We start from the raw sequence: 21729 nt of genomic DNA, 5'->3' as shown, positions 1-21729 counted from the left end.
GGGTAAAAAGCGCCACCTTCAGGCTGATTCAGGAGTGTGGCATGCAGATGGCGCATACCCCCAGGTTGACCAGAAGCTGCACCGAGGCCAGCTAACATGGCCCAAACACAGCCATGGTCCCATGCCGATCAGGGCTCACTCATGACTGGAGCTACCAGAGACTGCTCCAAGCCATTCGTCTGCTTGAGTTCAAAGCCTGAACTGGACAGGAATGGGGTTGTACAACAGCCAATGTTTATCTACTAGGACAGGTAAACAGAATCTCTCTCCAAAATCTTTTAGTGAGTGTGCATGAACAGAAAACAGAGAGAAAAGGAGAACTCAGATTACCCTGCCTCACCAGCTAAATCCAGCATATCAAAACGCATAGATCTTTAAGTCTGGCCTTCTTATGATGGAAATCATAAGTGAAAGTGGGGAAAAGAAAAATATCATCCCTGATGCATTTTTTGGGAAAAATTCTTTCAGGTGGTCTGAAAAAGCTTCAACATGCTGCTGCTGTTGTTGTTTCAGAAGGCTTACCTGATCAACATGTGCATATTGTTAGTTTTGAATAAAAGGTTTGCTGAAACATGCTGAACTACTCTTATTATTTGTGGTGTGGGACCCTATCCTGATACTTCTCATCCTATTTCTACCTCTGGTATCAGATTTTTCTGTTTAAAGAAGTAATGCCCAGGAACACATCGACTATGCTAACTGAGGTATACTTGTATTCAGTTCTGTGATAAGCATGTTAAGCATCATATGGGTGTGTGTACATATAAATAGGCTATACCACCATGTGCACAACTTTTTTTTTAAAAAAAAGAAAAACTTACATCATATTCTCAGGTTCTGTTGCACACGATCCCACTGCTTTAGTAACATTCACAAGAAGAGCCTGATTGGTTCCTGTGAGTAAAGCAACAAGTGGTGGGATGCCACCACATCTCCGTATAATGCCCCGATTAGCTTGTTCTTGGCAACATTCTCCTAGAGCTCCAACAACATTCACAAGAACTTCCTCTGGCTGATCTGTTAGTAGCCCAACTAAAGCTTCTATAGCTTTGTACTCCCGGAATCTAATTAAAAAATGATAAAATATTGTTTCATTAGAAGTATATTTCCAGAAAACATTGTTCATGTTCCAAAAATAACAAACTGGGAATAATTTTTTCCCCAAATCCAGACTTAGCCTGCATTCACACTGCCAATAATCCAGTTTGACAGCATTTTAACAGCCCTGGCTCAGTACTATGGAATTCTGGGAATTGTAGTTTCGTGAGACATTTAGCCTTCTCTGTCAGAGAACTCTGGTTCCACAACAAACTACAGTTTCCAGAATTCCACAGAATTGAGTCATGGAAGTTATAGTGATGTCAAACCGGATTATTTCTGTAGTGCATATGTCGCCCTAGTTACAGTTAGAATAGAAAATCAAGAAGTCATGGCTAAATGAGGTCCCACTGATTTCAGCGAGTCTGCATTAAGTATGACTAAATATGGATCCAAAATCAAAGTTGTACATTTGACTGTATTTCTCTTATACTTTCTAGGTGCAAATCTACACTAAAAGTTCAACTGTCATTACTTCCTTAAAATCCCAGGAAATCTATTTTTTTTTTCTAAAGATGCTGAGAAATTCAGCAGAAATTTCTTAGCCTTTTCTGCCATTCCAAGAATTTTTCAGTTTGTACAGTTTTTAATCTGAGCTGAAGTTGGACTATACACACACACACATACCGTATATACTTGATTATAAGTCGCCTCATGTATATGTCAAGGGCAGGTTTTGGTGCCAAAATGATGGATTTTGCCATGGACCATGGATAAGTCGAGGGCAAAACTTGGAGGCTCCTTCAGGGTATTATGTGTACACGCCACAATGGAGGCTTTTTGCTTCAGTGTTTCAACTTTGGTTTTACCCTTGACTCCCTAGACAGCAGCAGCCAGCGCGGGTGGGAAAGAGACTCTGTTTAACAGCAATCAATCACCCAGGATTCTGTCTGCTTGGCTCAAGAGAAAAAGAAACTCTCTCCTGACCGCATGGGGAAGCCTGAAACAGCTGATATCACATTACCATACTGACTCATAAATAAGTCGATCTGAGATTTTGGGGTTAATTTTGGGGCATACATTTTTAGACTTATAGTCGAGTATATACGGTATATATAGTCCAGACAACACAATTATAATTGCCATTTTTTCCAGATATATATCTACATTCATGTGGGTTAGCAGTATGTTTTAACAAAACAAGACAAGGTGGTATTCTTATAAATCTAGAATAACCAAGGGCAGAGCCAAGATGGTGGAGCAGTGAGTCGCAAACTACTGTAGCGGGTGGTTTGGGAATCAATCTGTGGGCAAACAGATTGTCTCTTTGGAAGATCGAGGCTTGAATAACTGCTTATTAATCCCCTTGATAAGGGGGGTTCAGATGGGCCATCTGGGGTCCTAACAGGAAAAAGATTGAGTCTGATTCCAGAAGGGATTGAGACATCTCCTCTGAGACAATAAAGGATGAAGGCACCCGCATTTGCAGAGTGAGGCTGGAAACAGCAAAGCTATGCCAAGCTCCTTTTTATTCCTTTGAGTTGTGGGAGAGAGATAGACCTGAAAGAACTTGTTACCAAGGGAAGATCCTCAATTTTTTGAATCCATCCTGGTAATGAAGAGAAGTCTATGCTCTTAAAGTAAAGAGCAAGACACAAGGATTAAAGAGACATAGAGGGGAATGTACAAAAGAGGAGCGACAGGGAGCAGAGAGGAGCTGAGAGCGGAGAGGAGCAAGACAGAGGGAGAGAAAGAAAGGAGATGAAGGCGGCAATAGAAGTGTTGGCTTTGGAAGTGAAGAGGACTAAAGGAGTCTAGGACAAGAAGCAGATGACAGCGGACCTGGAGGAGAAGTAGACGAAGGAAAGACAGAATGAGAAGCAGACAACACCAGACAAGAATTAGAAGCAGACGGAGAGGCTGGAAAGGAAGAGGGGACAGTTTGGAAAAGTAGAATAGAGGCTGTGGAGAGGTTGGGGTCAAGACGGAAAGGTTGGGGGAGATTAGAAGAGGAAGATATAAAGACGGAGTAAAGAGGAGAAAAAATAAAATTAAAATAAGGAGAAAGACAGTGGAGCATTTTCAAGGTCAGGAAGCACATGTTATCTAGCATAAACAATAAAATATAAAGGAAGTGCGCAAGAAAGGCAAGACCGAAGAAGAAGTAAAAGAGAGGGAGGAAGAAAAATAAGAAACAACTATAAGAGGGAAGACTATAGTAAAGGCAACTGCGCCACCGTAAAGGCGGAGGACAAAATTACAGTAAAGTCAATTTTAGTGCAAAAATATGATGTCAACATTTACATAAATAATAATGAGAGGGATGTCTAACAGAGAGAAAGATAAAAAGTCACCACAGTGGCAAGAACCCAAACAAAGTTTAATAAGAAGGGTTTCTCAAGAATTTAAACCATCAGACCCAAATTTTAAATTGTTAGAAGCTATTCAAAGGACTTAAATTAATATAAGACAAAAAATCAAGGATTCAAGAAACGAACTGAGACAGGATTTTAAGGAAGACATAGAGGAGGTAAAAGAAGCAATAAAAGGAATATCAGAAGCAGTGAAAGATGTGAAAAAAAGAATAGGAAAACTTGAAATGAGAACAAGCGAAGTGGAAAAGATGACAAAGTTAGTAATTCGAGAACGCCAACAGGAAAGAACCTCGAATATGTTAAGAGAAATAAAGGACAGGAAAAAAAGTATTAAAATTAGAGGTCTAAAAGAAAAGATGAATGAGGACTTGTATGAATATCTGGTGCCAGCTCTTGCGGAAATGATAGACAGCACCCCTGAATATCTGGACTTGGACATCGATAAAATCTTCTGAATTAACTCTTCAGTGGCAAGAAACAGAAACCTTCCTAGGGATATAGTAGTTTATTTCATCAGAGAAAGAATCAAGGACAAAATCATTCAAGCAAATTATAAGAAGAAATTGGTAATTGATGGAAAAGAGATTATGGCGGGATATAGACCGCCATATAGTACGTATTCTATACGTACTAGGGTTAGGAAGGGGCGGTGCTTCCGCACCCCCCTAACCCTAGTACGTATAGAATACGTACAACATGGCGGTGCCCCTTCCACATGGGGGCTCCATGTTTACGTTCTGGACGCATAGTGTCCAGACGTGTCGCGGCGCCTATGACGTCGCGAATGCGCCAGCGGCGCCTCGCGACATCATAGAGGTGCCGCAAAAAGAAGCTCCCGCGCTGAGCAAATGGCGCCGGCGGGAGACCACCGCAAAGCGGAGGTCTATATCCCGCCAATGCTCTACAAAGATGTGCCCAGTGAAATGTTAAGGAAAAGAAGAGAGTACATGACCTTGACGAGAATGTTACAGATGAAAAATATTAGATACAGGTAGGAACCCACTGAAGGAGTGTAATTTAATTGGAGGCAAAAACTGTATAAAATTGACTCGATCGAAAAAGCCAAAAGGTTTTATAATAGATGGTTTAGAGAGGATAAGACTGGAAAAGAGAAGGAACAAGAGGAAGAAAAGAAAAGAGACAGAGAAAAGGATAGAGACATAGACAAAGTAAAAGATCAGGAATCCCAAATTGGCGCAACAGGGGGAAGAGAAGTTTGCCTGCCAACGAGTTTAGAGATGGAAGCAGTGATTGACGATGACAATGAGGAGGTAAACCTAGAAGAAGACCCAATGTGGGGATCAGAAGAGGACTGATATATAAGTTTAAAATTATAACATAACACAGAAAATGAAATTCCTTTCCTGTAACGTAAAAGGGGTAAATTCAAAATATAAAAGAAACCAGATTTTTCACATATTAGAAAAAGAAAAGGTGGATGTAATTGGCATTCAGGAAACAAAAATAAAGAAAAAAGAGGAAAAATACCTGAAAAACCCTAAATTAGGACAAGTGTTTATAAGTGTGGGGGATAAAAGAAAGGGGGAAATGGCAATATCTGTCAATAATCCCATTACAGCAAAAGAGATTATAAATGACATAGAGGGAAGAGTAATCGGTATAGAAATTAGTTTAAAAGAAACAAAAACTTTAAGAGTATATGCCTCTACTGAAAGGAAAAGTAAATTTTTCAAAAAAACTTCTAAACAAAATTAAAGACCAGAATTATGAACAGTTTGTTTTCATGGGAGATTGGAGTGGTGTACTTGACCCAACAGTTGATGGATTCTCCAGGAAAGGAATTTCAGAAAAACAAGGAAAATTACCAGACTCTTTCTTTAAACTTAAAGATTTTCTTTCCTTAATAGACCCATGGAGATACAAACATAAAGATGAAAGACACTACACTTTTTACTCAATTCCCCAAAATTTGAGGTCAAGAATAGATATGTTCGTTATTTCAAAAGACCTGATAAAAGAAAAAAGAGATTAAAATAAAACCCAATAAAATTTCGGATCAGAATCAAATTTTACTGGACATTGAACACATAAGACAAGAATATTTTTGGAAGTTAGACGAGAACTTGCTGAATGATGAAAACATAAGGAAACAAGTGAAAGAAGAACTAATTTGGTTCTTTAAAATAAATAAAGACGATGAAGTAAAGATGAAAACAATATGGGACGCATCGAAAGCGTTCATTAGAGGCTTCCTGATAAAGAAAAAAGCTGCGAAAAATAAAATAAAGAAAAAGGAAATAGAAGAAATTTCAAAGAAAATACAGGAATAGGAAGAGAGACTAGTTAGAGATCCAGATAGTAGTAAAGCAAAAAACAAATTACAGATAGTAAAAAACCAATTAGAGGGTAAAATGTCAGAGGAATTGAGTAAAAAATTAAGATTTATAAAACAAAAGCAATTCGAATGGGGAAATAAAATTGGAAATTGGTTGGCCTACAAAGTTAGAAAGAAAAAGGAAAAAAGTATAATAAACGTTATTCATGAGGGAGGAGTGACCTATACAGGACAGAAAGAAATTAGAAATATATTCTTTAAATACTATGAGGAATTGTACAGAGAGACTACAGATAAAAAACAACACAATGAGAAAGTAATAGATTACTTAAAGGGGATCAAAAAAACAAAATGTAATGAAGAAATACTGAATATGTTGAATAGAGAAATTAAGGTGGGAGAGATAAATGAGACTATAGATAAAATGAAAGAGGGAAAGGCCCCGGTACTGGATGGGTTTTCAAAAGGATATTATAAAAACTTCAAAGAGGAATTAATAGGCTCATTAAAAGATATGTTTAACGAAATACAAAGTAATGGAATTCCAGAAATGTGGAAAGAAGCAAACATAGTTTTAATTCCAAAGGAGGGCAAAGATTCGACAACTACAAGAAATTATAGACCAATATCTCTTCTAAATTTGGATTATAAAATATTTTCCTCTATATTAGCTGAAAGAATCAAAAAAGTAATAAAGAATTGGATAAAAGAAGACCATTGCGGATTTTTGCCGCAAAGACATATTAAACAAAACATGAGAGCAGTGATAAATTTAATAGAATATTATGAAAAAAACCCAGGAAAGGAGGCAGCGATGGTTTTCTTAGACACTGAGAAGGCATTTGATAGGGTGAATTGGCAATTTATAATACAATTAATAAAGAATTTAGATATGGGGAAAAATATAATAAATTGGATGGAGAAAATATATACTAACCAGAGAGCAAGCATAATTATAAGTGAGGTCAAAACAGAAGCTTCCCAAATTATTAAAGGAACCAGACAGGGCTGCCCACTATCTCTGCTTTTATTTATAATGTGTTTGGATATATTATGCAATAATATAAGGGAAAATAGCCAAATCAAAGGGGCTAAAATAAGGGGGCAAGAATTTAAAATTCGGGCCTATGCAGGTGATATGGTTTTGAAAATTGAGGATCCCATACAGGGAATATCAAGTATTTACGAAACAATAGGCGAATATGGTTTATGCGCAGGGTTAGAGATTAATAAAAATAAATCTGCACTCATGACGTTTAATACAACAAAACAATGGCAAGAACAACTTCAAAAAATATCGGAAATATGAATAGAGAAAAAAAATTAAATATTTAGGCATAACGTTAACAAAAAGAACAGTTGATTTATTTAAAAATAATTATGAAATGAGTTGGAGAGAAATAAAAATGAAGTTAAATAAATGGTCAAAATTAAGGCTTTCCTTCTTAGGGAAAATAGCACTAATTAAGATGAATATATTACCGAAGATTCTTTTTATTTTCCGAAATTTACTGATTATTTTAAACTATTCAATCTTTGTAAAATGGAGACAGGATTTGGCCAAGTTTATATGGGGAGGAAGGGAAGTGAGAATAAAATGGAATTCCTTAACTGACAGTAAGGAAAGAGGTGGATTAGCGATGCTGGATTTAAAAACATATTACTATGCATGTTGCATGGCATGGATTCAAGAATGGATACAATTAGAGAATAAACAATTGTTAGATCTGGAGGGTTTCAACAACATCTATGGGTGGCACGGGTACAGGAAAACAGAAAAAAAATAGACAATTTAATGAAAATATAATTAGGAGATCCCTGTTGAGAGTATGGAAACTATATAAAAAGAAAATATATACACAGATACCAGACTGAGTATCACCTCAGGAAGCTTTTTTAATTAGAACTGAAGCTTCTGAAAAGAAATGGCTAAAATATAAAGATATAATATATATGGAAAATCGAAAAATATCCATGAAAAGCCAGGAGGAATTAATGGCGGAATGAATAAACATAAGCTGGTTTCCATATCATCAACTCAAAATTAGGTTTAAGATGCATATGAAACAAGAGGGAATAACACAAATAAAAACGGAATTGGGCAAATCTGGGGAAAAGGGAAAAATGGATTAATTTCAAAATTCTATAAGGTTTGTTTGAAGTTACAACTAGAAGCCACAGAGACCATTAAAAGTAACATGATCCAATGGGTGAGAAATATAACACAAAATATTTCATTAACAAACTGGGAAAGGGCATGGGGAAGAGACTTGAAATTTACATCTTGTGTAGATATTAAAGAAAACATTGTGAAAATGCTTTATAGATGGCACCTATCCCCTGAAAAATTAGCGAAAATTAATAAAGGTAAAAATGATAGATGTTGGAAATGCAATGATGGTATAGGATCCTATTATCATATGTGGTGGACATGTCCATGGGTTAAAATTTTTTGGATAGAGGTCCACAGAATAATACAAGATATATTGGGAATTAAGATGTACCTAAAGCCAGAATTGTGCTTATTGAATATAGTAGAGGAAGTGAATGTAAGAAAGAAACTGAAACAAATATTATACGTAATTTCTACAGCAAGAATAATAATTGCAAAGAGATGGAAAGATAATGAAGTCCCGACAATAGATGAATAGTTAATAAAATCCGCTGAGGTTATAGATATGGACAACCTGACAATATTGCTGAAAGAAGAAGTATATGAGGAAGATAACCTAAGTTGGAAACCCTTTATTGATTTTTGTGAAAGGAGATAGAAAGCATAAACATAAATAAAATCACAGTTAAAAATTAAGTTAAAAATATGATGGTGAAAGGGACATATGGCAACTAGTACAAAGGAAAAATTATAGATATATGGTTGACATATGTATGCTTATTATGTTTAAAAATGAAGGCTGGTTCTAAGGAATAGATAACGAAGGAGGAACAAAGAAGAGAGCTGAATAAGTGATATGAGTAGATGTGCGTAAGAGACATCTAGGATGGTAAAGAAATATATGCGAGGGGAAAGGGGGGTTTGGAAGAGAAGGAATGTGATATACTGTAATGTGAAAGTGTAAATATATATGTGTTTTTAGCTCTATAATAAAATCAATAATTTTTTTAAAAAAAACCTAGAATAACCAAATAAAACACACAAACATTCCTTGGGAACTACATGTTTTTCACTATTGAACTGTCAACTACACAGATCATTATGTTAGCATTTTTGTATTTCAGCATGATAAACAGCTGAGTTTGTATGGTTCACTTCAAAGTAAACATGCATAGACATTTGCAGTTAATAAACATGCTTTTGATCATACAGAGCTATATTAAATGCTTAACTGTGCTCAGATAATGTATTTCACTACCAAATCAAATTATCTTAACTTTTACATATTTCTGTATATTTGTAAAAGCTAAACATACTTGGTCACATTTTCTTCGCTGATGGAACATTTCCAGATTGCCCCTGTCACTGCTGCAAGAAGTTCTTTATTCTCAGAATTAGCAAGTAAAGTAGCAAGAGGTTTTAGGCCTCCATGCTGCCTAACAAGGTCACGTGTTTCCTGATCTTCAGCACACTAAATGTTTTTAGAAAAAGAAAAAAAAATTACAAGTGTGCCTGGGAGAGGCCTATTAAACCTATTAAACCTATTAAATAAGTATAAAGTTATACTGGATAAATCTAATTCTAATGAACCAAGTTTTGTTTCCTTTTACAATGAAAATAAAAGCAACCCAAAGAAATAGATTGCGCTTAACTTCTATTAAAGTCACTATATTGGGATCAACTTTGATGAAAATAGAGATTGGGAGTGCTGTCAGGGTAGTGTGGCATGAGGAGGGGTTTGAGGAGGGAAATTGGCCCCTGGCCCCTTCAGTTTTCTGCCCCCTGCATTATAGTGCCTTAAACGAATAGTAACTTATTCATAGAATCATAGAATTGGAAGAGACTGCTAGGGCCATCCAGTCCAACCCCTTGCCATGCAGGAAATCTAAATCAAAGCATCCCCGACAGATGGCCATCCAGCCTCTGTTTAAAGACATCTAAGGAAGGAGACTCCACTACACTCCTAGGGAGTTTGTTCCACTGTCGAACAGCCCTTACTGTCAGGAAGTTCCTCCTAATGTTGAGGTGGAATCTCCTTTCCTGTAGCTTGCATCCATTGTTCCGGATCTTAGTCTCTGGAACATTCCCCTATTCTGTCTTCTTCTCCATTATACTCAGATTGAGCACCCTTTTCCTTTTCTGAGAACACTGAGGTAAAGAAGGTGTTGAGTAATTCTGCCTTTTCTCTGTCCCCTGTTAGCATTTTACCATCTTCTCCATGTAGTGGCCCTACCATTTCCTTCTTCTTCCTTTTGCTGCGGACATATCCAAAAAAGCCCTTTTTATTGTTTTTAACCTCTCTAGCAAGCCTGAGTTCATTCTGCCCTTTAGCTTTTCTGACTTTACCCATACACAATGCCTGCTATTTCTTTGAATTCCTTTTTCGTGATTTCCCCCTTTTTCGATTTCTTATACATGTTCCATTTAAAACTTAGCTTAGTTGAAAGTTCCTTAGTTCCTTAGCCATCCATCCTGGTTTCATGAGACATCTCCCATTTTTTTCCTCACTGGAACTGTTTGAAATTGTGCCTTCAGTATCTCCCTTTTGAGAAACACCCATCCGTCCTGAACTCCCTTCTCTTTTAGTGTTTCTGACCATGGAATCACCCTCAATACTTTTCTAAGTTTATTGAAATCTGCTCTTCTAAAGTCTAGAATGCGTGTCTGACTATGCCTGGCTTCTCCTTTCCACCGTATAACAAATTCCAGGAGGACGTGGTCACTTCCATCTAATGATCCCACCACTTGCACCCCATTAACCAAGTCATCCCTGTTGGTTAGGATCAGATCTAAAATAGCTGACCCCCTTGTTGCCTCTTCCACCTTTTGGACAATGAAATTGTCTTTGAGGCAAGTGAGGAATTTGCTAAACCTTGAGGATTTTGCTGAGTTTCAATTCCAGCAAATATCAGGATGGTTGAAATCCCCATCACTACTATATCTCTCCTTTCTGAGTGTGTAGTCATCTGTTCTAGAAAGGCATCATCCAATTCCTCCATCTGACTGGGGGGTCTGTAGTAGATTCTCACCATAACATCCTTGTTGTTTCCCTCCCCTTTAATTTTTATCCAGATGCTCTCCACCTGGCTGCCAGTATTGATGTCCTGAATAATAATAATAATAATAATAATAATAATGATTTATTTATAGCCCGCCCAATCACGAAGAATCTGAGCGGGTTACAACAATAAAATACATCAATTACAATGAAGTTAAAAATCAAACCCTAGACCAGTGGATCTCTTCACTGGTGTAAATATCTCTGACATATAGTGCTATTCCTCCTTCTTTCTTGTTTGGCCTATTTCTCTTTAAAAGGTTATACCCCTCTATTTCTCCATCCACTTATGATACTCATCCCACCAGGTTTCAGTGATGCCTATTATATCATGTTTGCTTTGTTGTACTAGGAGGTCGAGTTCATCTTGCTTATTTCCCATGCTCTGTGCATTAGTATAGAGACATCACAGATCATGGGTCCTCTTTACTTGCTGCCTGTGCAAGTTTTTTTGCCTCCCACTGTTGGGTCCTTGCACTATTTGTCTTGTTTCCTTTATGTCAGTTTGACTATTTTCTCCAGCCCCTTTGCCTTCCTTAATATTGTCTCCTTCCCCCATGAAACTCAGTTTAAACCCCTCCTGATAATTCTTGAGACTGTTGGCAAAAACATTTCTTCCAACTGGCGTGGGATGCAACCCATCCATTGCAAGAAGTCCCTCCTCATGTAACTGCAGCCCATGATCACTGCACTTCTCCATACATCCCAGACAATGTATAAACTCATGAGTTATGGAATTTTTCAGAAGTTCCATTTTCCAAATAACTGTCCAGTTAGTACTACCATTTATCACAGAAAATCCTATGGATGGAACTTGTTCTGTTCCTGGAAGCCTTCCTTACCTTAAAGATTGCACTGGCACAATGCATTTGAAGCTCTTCTTTGTCACTGTTCAGATTTTTTACAAGGTTCTCAATCATCCTCTCTTGCTTGATTGCAGCTCTGTAGCTTGGCTGCAAAGGCCAGTCATTATGTGTTAAGTTCCATTGGCAAAGAAATAAGAAATATATAAAGTTCCACTAGCAAACAAACTGTTATCGTTCAAAAGACAATGTGCTACTGGAGTATATTTGGAGTAGAAAGCAATACAGTTAAACATCTGGAGTACAGGCAAAAGCACTACATACTGCCCAAAACATGTTTATACAAAACTCTTATAAAGGTTGGAATGACAACATGTGGATCCACTTCAAAGATGACCCCATAGCTCAAGGTGTAAACATAGCAAAAGATGTGAAATGGCACTCAGATTCAAACTTGAGCTATTCATTATACAGTCTTTCTTCTCTCATTTTATCAAAGATCTAAACATTGTAAGTTGATACCTGTCTAATGCTAATTAAAGGTCAAGATTCCCAGGGGAAAGGCAAAAAATGATTTCTCCTAGATTATTCTTGAAATTTCTTGCATTGAAAGTAAAAGATATAATAAATGAGAATTAAAAGGGCTTAACTGAAGCTACCCCCTATGACGCTAAAAAGATGTTGTAAAAATATTAATCTGCCACCGGGAACAACAGAAACATAATATTTAGCATTGGGACAATGCTTCTTAAAAGATGAGACTGTTCCAGAAACTGTTTGATGGTCTTGAGTACTTTGGCATGCATCACAGGACTTTAACTGGTGGTAATATTTAATGTTTTTCAGACAGACAATGGATATATTTTTATTATATGTGAGAGAAATGAGGAATGGATCTGTGGAAGTTCTTAGACTGCAACTTCCATCAGCCTTGACTACTGTATACTGTAGTGCTGATTGGAGTTTCATTCCAACCACATCTGGTGGGTCAAAATTTCCCCATCTCTGGTATAGGCAATACCAAGTTGTTTGGTTGTGGTTGTTATTGTCACGTGCCTGCAAGTAATTTCTGACTTATGGCAACCCTAAGGCAAATCTATCACGGGGTTTTCTTGGTAAGAGTTGTTCAGTGCTTGTTCAGTTGCCCAAGGTCACTAGGTGGATATCAATGGCTGAGCATGGATTTGAACCCTGGTTCACTACACCACACTGGTGCTCAAGTTTGGATCAAACGTAAAATCAGCATAAATCCATGGTCATAATGCTGTTGAAGATTATACATGTCTAAGTTCTCCTACAGAAGCACTTGAACATTTCAGTCTGATGTGAGACAGATCCATTCAGTTCAAGGTTGTGAAAAGTGTATGCAATCCAATAGGACATTGATGTGTACACAGATGCCTCTGTACAATGAAGAGCACTGCATGTTGCACAACAATGTGCATGAGCACTAGCTTGTGCATTCAGTTCCACATCAAATGTCTTGGTTTAGTTGCACAATGTTGCCATTCAACACAAGGGTTGCATAGCAGATAATGAGTGATTCTGGAGCTTTACACTGTGCAACCCTAGAGTAAGATCTCATCCAGAACACTGCCAGAAGAAACCATTCTCTATTCCATTTTGTTATTTTAATTTATGTCCACAGACACAAGATAAAATGTCTTTGGCTGTTTCATTCACGACTGCATTAAACATATTACTGAATCTTCAATTCCATTTTCTATTTCATTTAGTTATTTTTAATTATCACCATTGACACAAGATAAAATGCTTTTGGATGTTTCATTCATGATTGCATTAAACATATTACTGAAACTGAAATGCGAGCTGCTTGATGCTATTATGTTCAATCAAACTACATCATGAAATATTTGTTAATTGTCAATTATATACATATATATTTACTGGATATCCAAATTATATAGTTTTTGATAAATAACTGATCATAAGTATTTTGTCACCTGCAGTTCCACAGGTTACTGACATTCTCACCTCAGATGCACACTCTTGCAAAGTTCCTACTACAGGTATTAACATATTTGAATGGGGAGATTTGAGTAGCTGAGCCAGCAGGGGGATGCCTCCAGCCTTACGTATTGCTTCTTTATTCTTGGCACTTTTACTACAGCTCCAGAGTGCCAAAGCCCCACAGCGTGCTACTTCAATTTCCTTTCCCTGAGTGGGACTTGCTGATCCTGTTGCTGAACAGTCCAACAGCCCAACCTGATAGAAAGGAAAGATCACATATTGCATTTAATGAACGCAGCAATAAAGGTGACTACATACACACCAAACCACAGATTGTTTTATGGGCCCTGGGGTGACAAGGTAGATTTTGCTCTGCCTTCAACAGTGTGGGAGCTGAATGAAGGGAACACTGGCTGCCAATTACTTTCTGAACCCAATTCAAGAAGGTGTCTATAAATTTAAAAGAATCTGATAGCTATTGGGATTGTTCTGAGAATACTTCCACAAATATGGATGACCATTACAATTTTATCGGGGCAGGGTGGCATGCTCCCGCTTTCTAAGAGAAGCATTTAATGACTGACCATAGCAGAGCCTTTCAATGGTTAATCAAAGTCTGGAATTCCTTCCTTATAAAACACTACCTGTATTCATAGGGACACAAGAGGCTGCCTTATAGTGAGTCAGACCGCAAACCCATCTAGCTCAGTATTGTCAACTCTTCACTGGCAGTAGCTCTCCAAAGTTTCAGGCAGGACTCTTTCTTAGCCCTTCCAGGAGCTCCCAGATGGAATCCCATTCAAACACTAGCCAGGCCCAACCCAGTTTGGGGGGATATGGTGATCTATTTCAACTTCCATTTGGGATGGTAGTAAATATACTTTTAGTTCATCCAGCATTTGGCACTAATAAAGTCCTGTTCTCATCAGTTGTTTAGGTTGGTTATCAGAAATGTCCTACTTATATTATGATAGATTTTTTTTTAATTTTCTACAAACAACCTTAAGGATGTTTTTTTTTATTACTTAAAAAGAGTAGGTTAGAAATTTTCAAAGGAATACTTATTTCAACAGAGGGACTTGACCTGCACAGACCAATGGAGTGGTCATTTCTACCACAGTAAGCCATCAATAGATTGCTTTAAAATTTGGTTTTTTAAGTGAGAGTCAATATCATGTCACATAAATATCTTTCTATTTTTCAAACAGTAAAAGAAGTCAGTTTCAAGGTGAAAAATCTCATACTCAAACTAATATCGATTATAAAGCCTACTTACAAGCCTTTTAATTCCACCATGTTCTCGAACTGTTTTTCTTGCTCGCCTGAATCTGGCCACATTAGCTATTGTTTCGGCAGCCAGACATTTCAAATCCTGATCTACAGAATCAAGTATCTTCACCATGATCTGTAATCCTCCAAGATCAGCAATTGTACGTCTGATCTGAGCATTCTGGCTAATTTCCTTCAGGATTTTTAATGAACCAATCTATTCAGAGGAAGAAATTACATAGTAAGCTTTTTTAATGGATGTTATTATTTATTTATATAGTGCCATCACTGTACATTGTGAATTACAAAAAAAAAAAAAAAAAAGAAAAGAAAAAAAAGAAAAAAAAGAAACAGTTTGGCATATAGAATCTAAATGCTTCAGATTAACAGTTTACAGAGATTATCACATGGGCTTTTATCCCATTGTTTTTCGCATTTAACTTTAAAGATGAGTCTTATATCCTCTCATCTGCAGCCTGTCTGCAGCCCATATGTAACCTGTGTTGGTCCCACAGCTTTTCAAGCATTGGCATTTCAAACAACGGAATAAGCCTAGGTTGCAGATGGGCTGAAGACTGGTGAATGTGGTAAGACCTATCTTTAAACATGTGTTTATTCCATCGGGAAAACAACAGGATAAAAACCAGTGCAATAATCTCCTAAATTACTCTGAAGTTTATTTGTCCTTACATGGTACAGAAAACGGAAAAAGAGATGGCTTGTAGGGCAAAGAGGGAAAGACACATGTGTGTAAAACAGCTAGACCTTTTGCAGCAAAACCCCACTCACCTTTAAAGATTTTTTTGTTTCAGCTGAACTACGATAATTCTAGCTTACTTCCTAATTTCTTATTTGCAACATTTAAACAAAGCATATTTGAAGAGAAGTCTGAGAATTCTTTCTACAGTTCTGTAGGAATTCTGGAGTTATTTCATTGTCTTGTCCCTCCCCATTGTTTTACTGTAAATATTCAGAATCATCCTGAGCTTCAGCTGTACAAAGGGTGAGAGACCCAGTGTTAAATGCTATCTCTGTGTGACAGTCATCAGCCAAATGAAACGCTAGCCACTCCCAAAACAAACTTACCTTGCATTTGATTTCTTCAGTGTCAAGCAAATTAATCAGCACTTCAAGCCCCCCAACATCGCGAATTGCCAACTGACATGTTTCTTGAGACAAGTTGAAATCTCTCATTGAACACAATGCAATTACTGTAGCTGTCTGGTTACCTGCCTTGAGAATAGAATAATCAATAGCCCATAAGGTAATATACTACTTTACTGTACATATTTGCAAAGAAATGGACATAACTGCAAAGGAGACAAACTGATGCACAGTGCATACACAAAATGAAAGGGAGCATTTCCTATATTTTAACTCTGGCTGTTAGCATTTCTTCCTGTTAAATTATTGCTGATGGCACAGTAAATCGGAGATCTATCACTCACTTTATTATTGCCCCACCTTTCCCCACAGTGACCTACAAGTTAAAAAACACAAGTAAAATCACACATAGTGCAGCCCATGGGGTGCTGGTGGTAGGTTGGGACATGTTTGGCCCTAGAACTTCAATAGGTATTTGTCGCTAAAACAAAGCAACTGAATCAACTCATGGAAGGGAAGAAAATTTTTGATTTGTGGACTTCTTTTTTTATATTTGTAGGAATAAAACAAAGAAGATTTGTTTAAAAACTTAAAATATGACATGTATGTAACACAAATGTTTGAAATACATGTATCAGTAAAAGCAAAACTTGGCACTGTTCAGAGTAGCTTGCTCTTTTAATTTTCTTTTTGAAAGCAAGCATGTCTTCCTCCACCAGCTGCTTGCAGTGACTACTGAAACTACAGACTTTGCTACCGTAAGATGCATTTAATAGCTATCAGCTTGGATAGCTTTATAACAGAATTAAACCAATTTTAGCAACTTGCACTGACTTACATCAACAATATGGGTTAATTCCTGTATAGGCTGCTATACATAGTCTCACTTACACAGGCCCGAGTGGTACTCTATGTCAGACTGCCCAGTTATAGCAGCTAACTGTACACAAACCCTGCCATCACTACTGCACATGCCACTGCTGACTGCGGAGTATATATTTCATTACACAAGCAAAATATTGCTACCATAACATATACTAATCGCTAGAAGTTAATGGTATATCAAACCACTTAGATTATGTTCTCGTATCACATGTAAATCTATACTACATTAGGGTGGGGAATAAGACTATGTCAGACAACAAATCTCATCAACCACAGAAAACCAATGTGAAGGATGATGGGAGTTGCAAACCAACTTCTGGAAGGCTACACACTCCCATCCCCATGCTATATCGTCTATTTATTATATGTATAGCTGACATACAATATTTATGTTCATCAAATAGTTTAAAGCCAAACTACTTATTCACCCACAATAAATTCCAAATAAAAAGTATATGAAAATATAGCATTGGGTTTTTCCCCGCTTTCAAAACAGCTTACACAGTTTAATATAGATTTTTAAAGTAAAACCACAGTAAAATATTTTTCATATGCTCTAACACATTAGTTCTATAGCATAACCATTACTACTGGTTGCCACAACAATTGTTTTTCTGTCTAGTAGTTATTAAAGAAAGTTTTCGAGGACAGCTTGTATCCAAGATGGAAATAGTTAGGTCTGTATTAAATGTACACAAAAGCTGCATCAGGTTGTTACAGCCTTTGAAATAGGATACAGCATGTTGGATACAAAATAAATTCTACTGGCATTGCAACAATCAATTTTAAAGCTTTAAATTAAAGGCAGATTTCATTTCTAAAAGTCTAGCCCCTCCTATAGGATGGTTCAGCATAAATATCCACAAATTTAAATGAAAATAGAATATGAATTCTTAAAGGAATGTGTTTGGTGCTCTGAGAAAAACAAATTCTAATCAATCTCAGGGCACCAGCTGAAGCGCAGCATTAAGGCAAATGACAGTCAGCTGTAAATAAATAAAACCACATTTCTGAAATAAGATGCATAAACATCTTATATTTTATTAATGGATGGGTTTAAAGGAATAATAGCAATTAGAGTACCAAAAAGCATCCCAAATGTAGGGAAGTACACATCCAACCGCATGCACAACTGTTGATACAAAACAATTAAAAATATGAAACATTGTCTGCCTTATACCCTGTCTAGTCAGTAAGCCAAAATAAGTAGAATAATGGGGGGAAAGCCGCTACTATTCCATATAGAAATCATTTAGTTGGTTAGCAGAAGGGGATTAGCTCACAAACTCCACAGACTCCTTGGAGTCCATATGGCTCTTGAAGCACCCAGTTCTGAGCATTATCTTCAATGCAGATCCCACCCAAAGGAGAAGGGCACATTTTGTTTCCCAAAACTTAACCTTCACCCTTTCTTCTCCCCGATATAAAGGAAGCTTATATAATCAGCCATATGCTAGCTTTCACCAAAGAAAAGCAATGAAAGAGAACACCAATCACACAAATATGCATGCATGCTTTTGTACACTGTTTTTGTACAGTATTATGAATAGCTGTTGAATTCTTCCTAATTTTTACACCTGCTACCGTTTGAAAATCCAAAGAGAAACAAATAATCCCTTACCCGGTGATATTTCGTTATGAAACTAAAACCAAAAAATCTAGACAGATAACGATAACATTTTATTAATTTCCAATGAATAAAGACATATGATTCAAGATTTTAGAATACCAGCAAAGAAGGGAAGACTTTAGATCTCAGTTGTTGTCGTTGTTGCTGTTTCCTATGTAGCCGCTTATCTTTAGCAACTGTTATTGTAATTAACTTGCAAAATAGCCCAAGAGCCGTGTTTTGGCTGTACAGTTCAGCCTCTCTGTGACTGGGTTGACATTATCTAAGCAAAGTATTGTTGCTAAATGAGATGCGTTGAAAGTTCTGGCTGATTGGTTTGTAAAGTTGCTTAGATGTCCTACATAGGTTTCACCTAAGCAAGTATATATATGGTTGCACTACTTGATGAAATGCACGTACAGTGGTACCCCGGGTTAGGCGGCGCATTTGTATCCCGGGGTACCACTGTATAAGTATTTCGGTTATGGTCTTACTGCAGGATATTCAAAAAACATGAGCATGCTCCTAAATGTTCATTTTCTGTTCCAACTTTTCATTCTATTTTACAGAACACAGGTCAAGCTGCAACTTGTTAGAGATGAGTTATGGACGAGTATAACTGAGTTATGAAATAATTCCTTGACCCATTTCCTGAGTCTTCTGGAGTTCTTGGGCTACAGCCTGGCAGTGAATAAAACATACAGATTAAAATAACCAGGGCCAGTGGAAAATCATAACCATGATAAAATCACAGATTCCATAATGTTCACATTACATGTCTGTAATGCATGGAAAATGACTATTGTTTAAGAGCTAATTAAGTACTGACACCATCAGGCCTGGTATGTCTCAGTAACAAGGGAGTGCCTGCAGTAAAATTCAGATTAAAAAATTCAGATTAAAACTGTTACCAGGTTCTCTGAAACTAAAAACAAAAACTAGCAACACAATTAGAGAGAGCAGAGCTGATACTTATACTTTTAATTTGTGGGGTATTAAAGGCATCTTCTCTGCTTCATGACTTGCTGACCTCTTCATTTTTACAGTTACTTAGGCTGCATCCACACTGCAGACATAATTCAGTTTGTCACCACTTTAATTGCCCTGACTCAGTGCTACTGAATTCTGGGAACAGTAGTTTTGTGAGACATTTAGCTTTCTCTGTCAGAGAGCATGATTGCCATAACAAACTACAGTCCCCAGAATTCCACAGCAAGGCAATTAAAGTGGTATCAACCTAGATTATTTCTGCAATGTGGATGCAGCGCAAGAAAGAAAACCCCCCATGAAGAATAAAATCTCCACCAAAAACTACAAAAGCCATAAGGGTTTTAAAAAAACCTTCTTTCTTTATTGCAGCCCATCTTAAATTCCAAAAACACTGCCTGAATATAAAGGTTTTTCCCTGTCAGAGGAAGGGGAACAGGAAGACTAGCCTATGGTAGGGCATTCCAGAAACTAGGGGCTAGTCCACATGAATTGCTGTGGATATTTGCACATTTGCATTGAAGGCTTATTGTCTTCACCTTTTCAGGTGCCAATTTGCATCTATTTGCATCTATTCACCCTCCTCTGCCAAAAACAGGCAGGCAAACAAAGGACATGTGCAATAATGTGCACTTCCATTTCAATGGATACTCCAGTAAAAACCACAATATGGAATTTTTTGCCCCACACCCTGTAAAAGTCTGGATTCCTGCAAATCACTTGTGGCTGGATCATATTCTATTTCAATGCAACAAGGAGTATTTTAATAATGTAGACTAGCTCTATTAGAGGGCAGTGAAAAAGACTTAATTACAGCCTTAACCTTCTTTCTCTAGTGATAGTCAGTGCTTCCACTTGGCAGGAAATTAAAGGGCTGAAACACTATGCAAAGAGTGTATGTTGCTGGCAGAGGCATTTTTCACCTGCTTTGCTGAAGAAATGTCCCACTTCTCATATTATAAAGTATCAGCAAAGACAATGGGCAGAGAACTCCTTCTAATACTAGGATAAGAAATGTGTGGCCCTCCAAATGCTGTCAGACTGCAGTTCCCATCACTCCTCATCACTGCCTATTCTAACTAGGATTTATAGGAGTTGCAATCAAAGAACTTCTGGAGGGTCCCATACTCTCACCATTGTTCCAATTGTTTTTAGTGACGTGTCAAAGCTCTAACACAGTAAAGAACCTTTCATTATGCATCTCGGAGATCAGTAGTTGGTACCAAAACAATTTTATTTGGATTTAATACTGTGGTGGAAGGTTCTTCAAAAATTAACAACACTGCCATCTGAAATTCATCTTTTAGAGGTTATAACATCACACAGAAAAGTAAAAGCATTTAATGGTACTTTTTGTGGTTAAAAGCCACTTCTGTAAAGGTGATCAGAACTACAGGAGCAGTGTGAGGTAAAAGATGGTACTTAACACTTTTCACACCTGCCATTTCTCAACCCCAAATCACACACTAGCAGTTCACTCCTCCCATCAGCCAGAACCACAGGAACTTAAACTCTCTACAGGAGCATTTTTTAAAATATATTTTAAAACCTTGCACAAAGAAAAGCTGCTGGGGGAGTGAAAAAGCAGTAAAAGTATATTTTAAAAAAATCTCCATAACCTGTGTTTGGTCCCTTTGTTAGTCACTTTTTTAATACAGCTTGTCTATTTTATAATTTACTTTATATTCAAGATGTTAGATCACTTTCAGGGGGAAAAACAATTGGAAAAGTATACAGATTTAAAGGTCAATTTTTAAAAGGTTGAAATGAGAAGCTTATCAAGATGACTTCATCAAATACATTTTTCTCAAATCTCTATGCCAACCTCTATGTATCGGACTACAGGTCTGATCATTCTTAGCCAGTACAGGCACAATGACAATGGATTATGGTATTTATAGGTCAACATATCATTGGGGAAGAGTGCTGTATTCTGATTTGAGTGCCATATACTAATTTGAAGAGGGAGAGAAATAGAGAAGAAATCCAAAAAATTGGCAGAGGAAACAATAAACTTTGAGAAAGGTGAAATATGGTTCTGCTGCTTTCCCCTTACTTTTGGTTTGCTTTGTTGTTGTTTTGTGCCTCCAAGTTGTTTCTGACTTACAGAGACCCTAAGGCAAACCTATCATGGGGTTTTCTTGGCAAGTTTCTTCAGAGGAGGTTTGTCATTACCATTCTCTGAGGACAAGTGAAAGTGACTCACCCAAGGTCACCCTGG

At 37.2% G+C, this 21729-nt stretch overlaps 1 protein-coding gene across 1 annotated transcript in view; it reads right to left on the bottom strand.

Annotated features, from left to right (window-relative positions):
• Positions 1-21729, bottom strand: part of ODAD2 (outer dynein arm docking complex subunit 2) — a 114722-nt gene that overhangs the window by 49424 nt on the left and 43569 nt on the right. Inside the window, exons 11-16 of the mRNA XM_042476158.1 lie at positions 16010-16156; positions 14931-15140; positions 13679-13909; positions 11723-11833; positions 9139-9293; positions 822-1064 (exon numbers count right to left, since the gene is read on the bottom strand). Of these exons, the coding sequence (XP_042332092.1) occupies positions 822-1064; positions 9139-9293; positions 11723-11833; positions 13679-13909; positions 14931-15140; positions 16010-16156 (1097 nt within the window). The remainder of the gene's footprint in view (positions 1-821; positions 1065-9138; positions 9294-11722; positions 11834-13678; positions 13910-14930; positions 15141-16009; positions 16157-21729) is intronic.

This window comes from Sceloporus undulatus, chromosome 6, assembly GCF_019175285.1.
Source record: "Sceloporus undulatus isolate JIND9_A2432 ecotype Alabama chromosome 6, SceUnd_v1.1, whole genome shotgun sequence".
In the NCBI taxonomy this organism is placed as follows: Eukaryota; Metazoa; Chordata; class Lepidosauria; order Squamata; family Phrynosomatidae; genus Sceloporus; species Sceloporus undulatus.
This window is presented reverse-complemented; position numbering and strand designations above follow the sequence as displayed.